Here is a 12633-nt window from a genome sequence, read left to right as displayed (position 1 = left end):
AAAGTATGAACATGTAAAGTATGAACATGTAAAGTATGAACATGTAAAGTATGAGCATGTAAAGTATGAACATGTAAAGTATGAACATGTAAAGTATGAACATGTAAAGTATGAGCATGTACAGCACTCAATACTTAGTTGTTGCTCCTGTAGACTGGATTAATGCAGCAATGCAGCGTGGCGTGGAGTCGATCAGTCTGTGGTACTGTTCAGGTGTGATGAGAGCCCAGGTTGCTCTGATAGTGGCCTTCAGCTCTTCTGAGTTGTTGGGTCTGGTGTATCACATCTTCCTCTTCACAACACTCCATAGATTTTCTATGGGGTTAATGTCAGGTGAGTTTGCTGGTGAATTAAGAACAGGGATACCATGGTCCTTAAACCAGGTACTGGTAGCTTTGGCACTGTGTGCAGGTGCCAAGTCCTGTTGGAAAATGAAATCTGCATCTCCATAAAGTTGGTCAGCAGCAGGAAGCAGGAAGTGCTCTAAAACTTCCTAGTAGAGGCTGCGTTGACCTTGGACCTCAGAAAACACAGTGGACCAACACCAGCAGGTGATATGGCACCCCAAACCATCACTGACTGTGAAAACTTGACACTGGACCTCGAGTAATGTGGATTATGTGTCTCTCCTCTCTTCCTCCAGACTCTGTGACCTTGATTTCCAAAGGAAATGCAAAATGCACTTTCATCAGAGAAAATAACTTTGGACCACTCAGCAGCAGTCCAGTCCTTTTTGTTTTTAGCCCAGGTGAGACGCTTCTGACGCTGTTTCTTGTTCAAGAGTGGCTTGACACAAGGAATGCGACAGCTGAAACCCTTGTCTTGCATACGTCTGTGCGTGGTGGTTCTTGAAGCACTCATTTTAGCTGCAGTCCGCTCTTTGTGAATCTCCCCCACATTTTGGAATGGGTTTTGTTTCACAATCCTCTCCAGGGTGTGGTTATCCCTATTGCTTGTACATTTTTTTCTACCACATTGTTTCCTTCCCTTTGCATCTCCATTAATGTGCTTGGACACAGAGCTCTGTGAACAGCCAGCCACTTTAGCAATGACCTTTTGTGTCTTGTCCTCCTTGTGCAAGGTGTCAATGGTCGTCTTTTGGACATCTGTCAAGTCAGCAGTCTTCCCCATGATTGTGTATCCTACAGAACTAGACTGAGACCATTTAAAGGCCTTTGTTTCATTCATTCAACCTTTATTTAGACAGGTTAATCCCACTGAGCCTCGGGACTCATTTACAAGAGAGACCTGATTTCTTAACAAAGAGTGATGACAACAGTGAGTAACAACAACAACAACAACAACAACAACAACAACAACAACAACAACAACAACAACAACAACAACAACAACAACAACAATAACAACAGACAGTCACAAAAGAGCCTTTGCAGGTGTTTTGAGTTAATCAGCTGATTAGAGTGTGGCACCAGGCGTCTTCAATATTGAACCTTTTCACAATATTCTAATTTTCTGAGATACTGAATTTGGGGTTTTCATTGTCAGTTATAATCAACATTAAAAGAAATAAACATTTGAAATATATCAGTCTGTGTGTAATAAATGAATATAATATACACGTTTCACTTTTTGAATGGAATTACTGAAATAAATCAACTTTTTCATGATATTCATATTTTATGACCAGCACTTGTATTAGTTCATCATTATTCTAGTTAATAAAGACAACTAGAATTTGTAAAAATGTCTTAACTTGGTATCTCAGAAGATTATTTAGATGGGCTTCTTTGCCCATCCAGCTTCATGGCGTCCCTGAGGACAACAGCTGTCTCACCTGTTTGGAGTGGTTGTCCACCATGCTGGAGGAGTCGTCCACAGCCAGACAGATTTGGTACTCCCTCTTGCTGGGCTTGGTCCTCCTTAACCAGATCTTGTCTTTGCGGAACTGACTGGCGATGTAAGGAATGACCTTCCTCATGTTCAGACGCTTCCCTGTGCGGTAATCCCCTCTAAAAAGCAGACAAACAGCCACAGCAAATATTTATGTCTGCGCAGAACTTCACCCTGCAGGTAATGAAAGCAGACAGGAGGTCGTGTTGACACTGACTTCAGTTTGGTGGCCTGAGTGGGCTCCAGGATGAGGCGGAGCTGCTCACAGAGCTGCTGGGACAGAGCTGAAGTCAGAGCCTGGTACTGATGCCACATGGAGGACGCTGCCGTCTCCTGGAACACAAACAGAACCCTCAGAACCAGCAACACTCAAATGTTTCGTTTCTCCTTTGGTCCTCACGTGTCACATGTAAATCACTGCAGTTAAATGCAGTTTTCATGTCACATGAGCAGGTTCATGTTCTGAAGGGGTCAGTCAGCGAGTGGACCTGTCCAGAACTTCTGTGTTCTCACGTCAGGTTTTAGAGGGTCTGTGTTGGATTTTTAAACTGCTGTGAAGGCTGTGCACAGGTAAAATGACTGATATTAATGAAAAATGTAACAACTGATCTGGGCTCAGGTTTATCTAGGTCTGGATTTGGACCGTGGTCCACCTTTTGGGGACCCTAATAAAGGTTAAGATGATAAAAACAAAAATAGAGAACTAAGAGTTGGAAGCAGATTTGATGAATGAATGCACGTTGCCCACTGCCCTGCATGCCCAGGTTTTAAACAAGAATCCTGCGAGCTCTGTTAGTGCTCATGATGTGTGCTGAGGATGACTCTCAGCTACTACCAACCAGGCTTTATCTGCTAAATTAACTGACAGCTATTTTTACGTTTGTTCATTTAATTAGCTGTGGTGTTTGTCGTAAATCAAGTTCATCCGATGCAGATGGATGTCCAGTGGTTTCATTAAGACCCAACCACTGGTTCACAAGATGTTTTGCTAACAGACAGACAAATACAGGTATAACTGAAGGTGTCTGAATGTTTTACACATCATTGGTTCTGCAGCTGGTGTTTGAAACAGTTGTGGAGTGTGACTCACCTCCTCCAGGGTTCCTGGGGCCAGTTTGTTCCAGGTCTCCAGCTGGAGCTCCATCTCCCTCCTCAGCTCTTCAGGGTTCCTGTCAGCCTTCTGTGGAGACACGTGACTGTGGTTCAATCTGCACCGCAACACATTCAGGACTGCATTACAAACAGAAACTAACAATCCATTGATCTAATCTAATCTAATCTAATCTAATCCACTGCCTGGCCTATGAAGGTCACGCTCAAATATTTTGTTGGACTGCCTTTAGCTTAGATTTCAGCAGACATTCTCTGTGGCATCGTTTCCTCAAACTTCAACGATGTCACAACATTCATTTCTGTCCAGAGTTGCTTAAATTTTTGCAAAGACCTTGTATTGATGACGGGAGATTTGGACCACTGAGCAAATCTTCTCCAGCACATCCCAAAGATTCTCACTGGGGTTCAGATTACATTTTGGGCCACCCCTATCATTTGAGGAAACTATAGTTTTAATCAATATAAAAATGGCAAAGTTTCCTGAAATGATTGGGGAGGCTGGTTTACACGCACGCACGCACACACACACACACACACACCCTGTAATTGCTGGTGTACAAGCTGCTACTTTTGTCTCACACTTTGTACTCTGCGGTTTATATGCAGGAGCATCTTATTTATGTTTTTTTTTTAATAATTTTCACAAGTTGTATTTTATTTTGACAGACTTCCTGCCACTGACTAACATTTTACTTTGAGAGAACTGGGTGCTCGTGGCTCCCAGCACGCCGCCCCTCTTGGGGCAGGCATTTGTGACACAAAGTGAATGCCCTCAGATGTCCACATGCACGGCTCTTGCTCAGGGTTTCAAATACCTTACCATAACTCCACCCACACGTCATCATGTGACCAGAAGTCTAACCTGAATGACCAATGAGGCACTCTCGAGGACCACCCCCCAAGGTAGACGTGCATTCATTTCTTCAGCTCATTCTCGTGTTTATTGTATTTTGCACTTCATGCACAGACCTGTTCATTTGTTCAGTGATAATGGAAAATGCACGGAGAATTTCTTACGATGCAGCTTTCATGTTAAAAGTGATCAATCAGCTGTCGAAGAAGGAAACTGAGCTGCAGCCCGTAAGCTTTGCATCAATGTGTCGATGGTCAGGATTGGAGACGCAAAGCAGCCAAGTCTGGTACATGTTTTAATAAAAGTTTGAAAATTATTTTTGTGCGACATCTTTCTGTGTACGGTAAATATGCGTTTAAATACCGGGATCTCAGCAGGGGTTCTTCCCTCCTCCCCTTCCATCATGAGAGCTCAGCGGAGAAGTTGCCAGATTTATTTTGAAAGCAGTCAGTCAAGATTGATACATATTTAAAGTTTTAAAAATCTTTCTGTGTATGGTAAATATGTGTTTAAATACCAGTACTGTATCTCATTTAAGCTCCGCACGGAGCAAAGCCAACTGGAGGGGGAGGGGCTGTCCCCCCTTCTCCTCATATGAGCTCTGCTGAGGAGAAGTCACGTCAAATTTATTTAGAAAGTACATTTAAAAACTGCAGCTGTTACCAAAAGTGTTTAACAATAAAAATCAATGGTCCTAAGTCAATGAATATTTACCATATTTTATCAGTACTATTTGACTTTTGGTCGCATGACCTCGATAAGACTTCTGGGTAATATTTACTGGTATAGAATTTTTTTAATAATTTTGGTTAGGTAGGTGTTTACCATACCATACCATTTTATTTATCGAGCACTTAAAACAGCGACAAGGCCAACCAAAGTGCTGACACTGTTCTGTCCAGTGATTATGCTTAGATAGTTTTCGTGTTCATGTTGTAGGTATAATGGCTGTAACCATGAGTCAGACAGTGAAGCTTCATGAAGACATGTGACAATCATGCAGTCTCAATGCTGTTGAAAACAAGCTATAGTCTATGAAATGCCATCTGGTGGCTGATTCTGGTACTACAAGCAAGCTGCACATCATGTCGGAGCAGGTTGGGCACAGTTCCTGACAATGAATGTGGATGGCTAAATAATCAGAGTGTCTTATTTATGTACAAAATTATGATTTATCTTATATATTAGTATGTGCGGCTTAGAGACGGTATATTTTTTTCTTCTTTCAGCTGCTCCCTTGTTCAGAGGTCACAGCGAACTAACTCAAATAATCACTTGACAATTTGTGTTTATGCTGGATGCAATTCCTGACACTTCCACAGACCACCGAGCTACCACACCCCTCTGTGTGGAGCAGAGAGCTGCCACCTAGGGTGCCCGGGGGAGCAGGTGGTGGGGGTTAAGGGCCTTGCTCAAAGGCCCAGAGTGGAGCAAATGAGGGTGGAGGCAGGTGTGGGTGTTTCACCTTTCCCACACACATTTTGATGTTGACGGTCCAGGGAGTCGAACCGGTGACCTTCCGACCACAGGTCCACTTTCACTAACCTCTACAACACCACTCGCCACCCCACCCCACCCCAGCCCCACACATTATATATATATATTTATGCCTGGTGGCCATCTTGAATTTTGATGTGGCAACTCAATTTTCGATCTAAGCAGGTTGAGTCAGGTCCTCTGGATGGATTCTTCTTGTTTAAACGTTTCGTCTTTTATCCACAAGACTTCTTCAGTCTGAGGAGCTGCAACAAACTGAGTCTTATTAGCAGCACCTTCTCACAGTGGACCAACTGGTTTTCAACAAAGAAGAACCTGTCCAGAGGGCTTGAGACGATCTTGTTGGATTCATCTACCTGGATCATCGAGACCAATTTTCAATGGTAACCTTTCTAATGTTTAGATGCAGCCACACCAAAATGGAAGTCGGTACCTCACTTATTGTTCGTATTATCATGATCGCAACACAGACAGATGGACGGAGTGTATTTCTAATTCCACCTCAGGGGCCAACAGGGCAGCAGTGTGAGGCTGAGGTCTGTCGTTACCTGCATGGAGTCCAGCAGCAGCTGAGGAGCTGTATGAACTGTGGATTCTGTGCTCCTCTCTCGCTGCTCTTCTTCTCTGGCCTGTGGTTGGTCTTTACGTCGCTTTTCTTCCTCTTCCTCTGCCTGCCTCTTCATCTCCATTTCACCACTATCCACAGCTGAACAACAAGGAGGACTGTTCAGTATGTTTTATACAGATATTATATACTGTTGATGTTAAAGATGAGGTAAAACTTAAAGAACAAAACAGGTGATTACTCCTGTCCTATTCAAGCTGTGCGTCCTCGTGCAGCTTAGAAATAAAACAGGTCAGTTATACACTGAAACATTCAGCTCAATTAGTAAAGGTGTGCTACAACTTTAAAACGATAAAGACAGGTATAATAACAATAATATTAATAATGATGATGGAGAAGAAAAAAAACCCAGATCTACAGCTCAGAAATACTTTGCAGTAAAAACATCAAAGTTTAAACAGGTCGCAGAAAACTAAAGACCTCCTACAGAAACATAAATATCCACACGTGTGACCATCACAGCTGTTTGTTTGAGGCTGACTGTCGAGACTTTTTCTGACCGTGTCATTAAACTCAGGGAGTGACAGACATAGGTGTATGGTTACCATGGTGACAATGAGCTAGTGGCAGCAGCTATAACAAGTTCTGCATTCAAACCTCATTATTCTGAGCATGGATAATAAACTTTTCCGGAGGAGAGAAGTCGACACCTTTCTGTGAGTGCTTGGAAGAGTCCAGTTGATCAGGCTGCAACTCCGCGACTTCAGCAGCTTCCAGCTCCTTCTCCTGCTCCTCTGTTTCCATGGCGTCGTCCTCATCTTCATTCTGGTTTTGTTGAGTCCCTGCTGGTTTTTGTTGGTCTGCACTGGCAACATCTGAAAGCAAACCACACTGATTTACACAGACTGTTTTAAATACTCTGAAGATGATCACTGTCCTGATCTGAAGACTTTAAACATCTGAACCCTGAAAGACTTTTCCAGATATATGGCTGCACAGGGGAAGTAAACAAACACGGACAATAAATTTATCAGATTACTTTTCAACAAGTGATGTCCCCCATCAATGAGGGATTTGAAAAGTGAATGTTTGTAGTTTTTGAGATGAGTTTATCTGGACTGGAATTGAACAGGGGATGTAAGTAAACAATGTTTTTGGGGCATTCAAGTGGGGAGGAGTTACACTGCAAGTAAAAACGGATGTTGTTCATTTCTTCTCGTCTGAGGCAAAGTGACAGATCATGGAGAGTGGAGGAAACAATTTTACCCACCATCAGGTGCAATGGAGGAGCCAGGGGGTGGCCAATGGTGGCCTTGGCCACCATAGATTAATCTTTGTCCACCCTAATTATTTGAAAAAACTATATGTGGCACCATAAAACTAGAAAGCAAAATTTCCTCAAATGATAGGGTGGGTGGTTTACTTGCACGCACACATATATGGTGGTGGCCATCTTGGATTTCTACTTGGTAGAACTCAACTTTTAATAGTGACCTTTTACACCTAGATACAGCCACACACCAAATTGGAAGCTGGTACCTCGCCTATTTTCCAAGTTATCATGCTCACAAGATGGACAGACAGATAAGGGTTTTTTCAACTAATTTTAATTAAGCTCCACGAAGGGGGACAATAAATTAATATTCGGAATAGCGTAAAATCTCAGAGAAAACATATAGGGAGAAATTTAGAAGTGAATCTGCAGCTAAATGCAAAAGAAAAGAGAAAGTAAGGTCAAACTGCCCCATCTGGAATGATGTCACCTTTGTTGACCTTTTTTAGCCACTTCAGTTGTTTTCACAGGTAAAGAAAAACATGTCCCAGTAGTAGTTGACACCTGGTCACAAATTTTGATTACCAAGATAGAGATTAAGGACACCAGCAATATGAGAATACTGTATTTTCAGCCCTATAAGTTGCATCAATCCATATTTGTCTAATAAGGTGGAAAAATCCATAAATATGTCGCTTCGCCATATACGTGGCATCTATTATGCGTCACTGCTGACGTGTCGCATTTGTTACGTGTCACCGCTGTCAATCCGGAAATGTGTGCCGAACCCGGAAATGTGGGGCGGTGGTGTGCCAAAAATCGATTGGCTGATAAATGGCGGTCGTGGGAGCGTGCACGGGAGGATTTTAACAAGAATTAAACAAGATTAACACTTAAAAACAATTATTTGTTTGCTCGAAATTATAGTAAAGGTGTGTCAGTCTAACTTTTGCACTATGATGGTCAAATCAGTTTCATTTCGCCGGGGCGGTGCAGCGAAATGAAACTGATACGATTACTCCAGGCAGACAACAGTGGCAGGCTCTGGCAAGCCAATTGTGTCATTAGCCACTTTTACCTATTACATGATCCAACGGCATGCCTTACTATTCAAGTGCCATCTAGTGACTGAATATGGCAGTGTTCAATATTTTCAGTAAGAATGAATGAAACCGTCATATCTCAGCCAAAAATTGGTTTATAAATATGGGAAAAAATCCATAAATATATTGCTTCGGCCTATAAGTCACAGGGCATGCAAATTATGCAAGAAACTGCAACTTATACAGCGGAAAATATGGTAATATCGTATGGATTTTATTTGTTAGTGGTCTGCACCTTTAAATGTGTTTGTATCAGAGGATTACTGACCGTAGGTCTGCGTGTCGTAGGCCATGTCCTGCTGTCTGATGTGTTCGTACAGATCAGACTCCAGCTGGGTCTCACTCTGCTTGTTCCCTGTGCGCTCCTCCCGGTTATCCACCGTGCGCAGGCGCTTGTTAACACGCTCGTTATGGTCACCTGTCGAGCGCTCATTATCGGCTTGGCCCGGTTTTCTCTTGAAGCTCTGGAACATGTAGTACAGGACAAAAAACAGCGGTAACACTGAAAACGTTGGTTACGTACTGTAACCCCAGATTCTAGGAGTATAGGCATAGCCCTTTAAGGCTGCCGCTGGTGGGTTTATCCCGTCATGCAAAGCATCGCACTGAAAAAATTAGTCCACGCCCACCTGTTGTGTGGGCCCCACCCGGTCCATATAAATTACTTTAAGAGCGGGTAATATTCTCCCAAATAGCATTTTCTTCAGCCATTTAGGAGCCAGTGAGGCCCGACGCTTAAAGGGCTACGCCTATACTCATAGAATCTGGGGTTACAGTACGTAACCAACGTTCTATTTCGTATAGGCTTTGCCCTTTAAGGCTGTCGCTGGTGGGTTAAGGGCGAAGCAGATGTAGTCTCTGCCTCACTGGGTCCATTTGAACACCATAAGAAGTGCCCGCTTGCCCAAAAAACATCTCGTCACTCAGCTCTCCATGTGCGTAAATACGCATTGCGTAATTACGCGCCCATGCACAGATGCGGACTGCGTAATTTACGCGTTCCGAGTGCATGAACGCCCAGGAAAAGTTTTCAACGGAAAGGAGGAGAGGCTGAAAAAGGCCGTGAACAGAGCAGATCCACGGCTCTTCAATATGAATAGATTAATAATAAATGAACTGATTATTAATCAAATGAACTGATTAATAACCATAGAACAAGAACAACAGTCATAACCTGTGACTGATAACATCACACACTGCAAATGCATGCAGTCAGATCTGAGTTTAAAACGAGATTAAATGAAACGACAATATTCGTTCTGTTAAGGCACTAAGGACAGAATGCGTCATAGAACAAGCCGACACATCACGTAAATAAAAGTGAATAAATGAACAGGGTGTTGACCACGCGGCCGCAGTGCAAATATCCTGCATTGAAATACCCTGCATTGAAATACCATTATGCAAAGCAGTCGAAGATGCGATACCTCTGGTCGAGTGCGCCCTTAGGTTGTCAGGAGGCTCTAAATCTGAAGCTCTGTAGGCTTCAGAAATTACCTCACACAGCCAGTGTGACAGGCGCTGGGTGGGTAACGGGCGACCTGCAGATGCGTCTCTATAGTGCACAAACAAATGTTGAGTCTGACGCAATGCCGCCGTGCACGCAACGTAACACGTTAACGCCCGTACAGGGCAGAGAAGATGGAAAGATGCTTCGTCTTTTGAATTGTGGGGAGGAGGGAAAAAAACCCTCCAACGATATCACTCTTGATTTAAAAGAGCTTGTGATGTTTTTAGGCATAAACGCTGGGTTAAGCCTCAGATCAGCTGAGCTGCCATCAGCCTGAATTCTGAGACATGACGGAGCGACAGAGAGGGCAGAAAAATCACTCACTCTCATAGCTGATGTTAGAGCCAACAGCAGGGCTGTTTTAAGAGACAGGAATTTAATTGGAACCTGATCTAGTGGCTCGAATGGAGCTTTGATCAGGGCTCGCAGAACCAGCGTTAAATCCCACCGTGGAGAAAGTGGGCGTGAAACAGGCCTGCGTCTCTGTACACCTTTTAAAAAACGCTTAATCAGCGAATGATTAAAAGCTGTTCTGTCCCCGAAACATTCGTGACAAGAAGTGATGGCTGCAGCGTACGTTTTAATTGTGCTGAATCGTGTGTGTGTGTGTGTGTGTGTGTGTGGGGGGGGGGTTTGAGCGTGTATCCCCTGCTGATAAGGCGGTTCATCCATCTGTCTAGAGCGAACGCTCGCTGCCACCCCGCGTAATGTTTGGGGAGAGGACGCGCGTTTCTGTGCTGCGTCATATGTTTTACGGACGTCAACCAATTTACAGCCTCTACCGCCGTCATGTGCTGCGAAGGCGTGCTCCGAGCGACCCAAGGTGAGGCTTTCTCGAAAGGGCCCTGAAGGCACCTCTGTGCCGCGCTCAGGCTGCGGGCTCACATCTGATGTGCTGATGTGAGCTGGCATGCGCTGAGGGGAGGCACGCGCGCCCATGGCCACGCGGTGCCGCTTCAGCGAAGGCTGCCGCGGGGGCGCATGTTTGTCGCCGCTGCGGTCAGAGGAGGCGGCGCACAGCTTAGGTTGAGAGCGAGGTTTCCCACTGGACTCGGTCTGTTGAAAACATTCACTTTTGGCTGTGTCACACGCGCCTTTTGTGTTTTTTTGAGCTGCGGTGACTTTCAAAAACCTGTTTGAAGGACACCGGCTCGTTTTGTGTGGAGGATGTGTGATGAGAAGCCCTTGTGAAATCATACGATCTGACAGACAGGCTGAAATCAGACACTTTAATTCCTGAATGATGTTTACATTTTATTTCAAAACTCGAACCATCATTTTGCACACACACATCCTCCGCAAGGAGTCATTTTTTTAATCTTCCCCCCCGCGGTTGGTTGTTCCAGGGGGGCGCCTGTTGGCGGTCTCTGGGGAAACGCTGTACCGCTGGATGCCGGGATGAGGAGGGCTGTTCTCTGACGGGAGGGGCCGGTGGCGGAGTGGAGCGAGAAGACGCTGCTGCAGCTGTGGCGCGTCTTTGCTGCTGTCTTTGGCCACGTCGCTCTCTCTAGGGCGACGTGGGCGGGGAAGCGAGTACATTTTCATCTTTAAATCACTTCTTGGTCTGCTGCCTTCATACATCTCCTCCTACATGTCTCTGTGTGAGTGCAGCTACGGCATGCGCTCTCAGGACATTATTACCTGCAGTGTTCCCTCAATGAGGACTGAACTAGGCAAAAGGGCCTTCTCCTACTCCACTCCTGTTTCCTGGAATATCTTACAAAAACAATTGAAGCTCTCGACCTTGACCTCTCTAAGTGGCTTTAAGAACCTGTTGGACTCTTGGCAGGGACCAACGCAGACATGTTCCTGTTTTTAGTTTTCTACATTCGCCTTAGAATCTAGTTGTTTTTTTGTTACCTTTTTCTTTTAGCCATCCTATTTGTAAAAAAAACAACCTGCAGTATTACTTTTTATAATTGTTTATCGTTGTTGCTGTTGTCCATTGTTGTCATCTTTCTTTGTTGAAATCAGGTCTCTCTTGTAAATGAGTCCTCGAGGCTCAATGGGATTACCTGTCTAAATAAAGGTTGAAAAAAAGAGTGCGGCTTGCCCAGATGGCACACAGTCTCCGACACCTCCTCCGACTTTTTCGAGTTCTCGAGCATGGCCTTGAAGTTGGCTCCAAACAGCGCGTCTGTCGTGATGGGGCCCTCCAACAAGTCCTTCTGCAGCTTCTCCGGCAGGGAGGGGAAGTGACAGAGCCAGGTGGATCGCTGAACCATTGTCATCCAGGCTGAGATGCGAGACAGGCAAATAGCAGAAGAGGCGCACAGGTTCAGGATGACGTCAGACGCCTTGCAAAGGGAGCTCTTCATCTTCTCAGGCAGATCTGTTTCTTCCAACCTCTTTGAAATGCTGTACGCCAGCAGTGCAACATTATTGTTCACTGCGGCCGCCTGGAACACACACTGGTGAGCTTGGTTGGAGAGCGACGTCACCGTCTGGTCACGCTTCCCCAGAGGCACAGGACGCTGGTCCAACCTGGACATCTTTGCTCTGAGAGCCTCCGCCAGGCTTAGTTCCAGGGGGGGCACTGAGGGAAAACTCTGCTCAGTAAACCCCTCCACTCTGGTGATGGGCGCAAAAGTGGAAACCGGCGCTCTCAGTCTAACAGGTCCGGCTGCAGCCTCGTTCCAGTAGGACGTCAATGCTGGGAAACGAGGCCAGATGGGGTTAGGGCGGCAAGCCGGGGTGGAGCCAAACCTTCCCGCTAGATCATCCGATCTGGGAGGAAAGGGACGGAAAGTCCCTTTGTGTCAGCCGCCTCCTGAATTATGCCGGGCAGCTCCGAGAGGAGGGCACCGACGGCAGGGAGCGGTGTGGTCGCTGATGCGGAAAGGCCCGGGGGGGGGGGGGGGGGGGGGG

General features: G+C 45.2%; 1 protein-coding gene across 1 annotated transcript in view; it reads right to left on the bottom strand.

The window, feature by feature from the left end:
- LOC119417840 (midasin) overlaps window positions 1-12633 on the bottom strand; it is a gene marked incomplete at its 3' end in the record, with an annotated part of 96557 nt that overhangs the window by 52027 nt on the left and 31897 nt on the right. Inside the window, 6 exon segments of the mRNA XM_037685094.1 lie at window positions 1796-1970; window positions 2069-2184; window positions 2942-3031; window positions 5863-6020; window positions 6590-6754; window positions 8524-8719. Coding sequence (XP_037541022.1) covers window positions 1796-1970; window positions 2069-2184; window positions 2942-3031; window positions 5863-6020; window positions 6590-6754; window positions 8524-8719 — 900 coding nt within the window.

Source organism: Nematolebias whitei, chromosome 12 (assembly GCF_014905685.2).
Source record: "Nematolebias whitei isolate Nwh7 chromosome 12, NemWhi1, whole genome shotgun sequence".
NCBI classification, from domain to species: domain Eukaryota; kingdom Metazoa; phylum Chordata; class Actinopteri; order Cyprinodontiformes; family Rivulidae; genus Nematolebias; species Nematolebias whitei.
The sequence above is the reverse complement of the archived record's forward strand: the minus strand, read 5'-3'. Positions and strand labels throughout refer to the sequence as shown.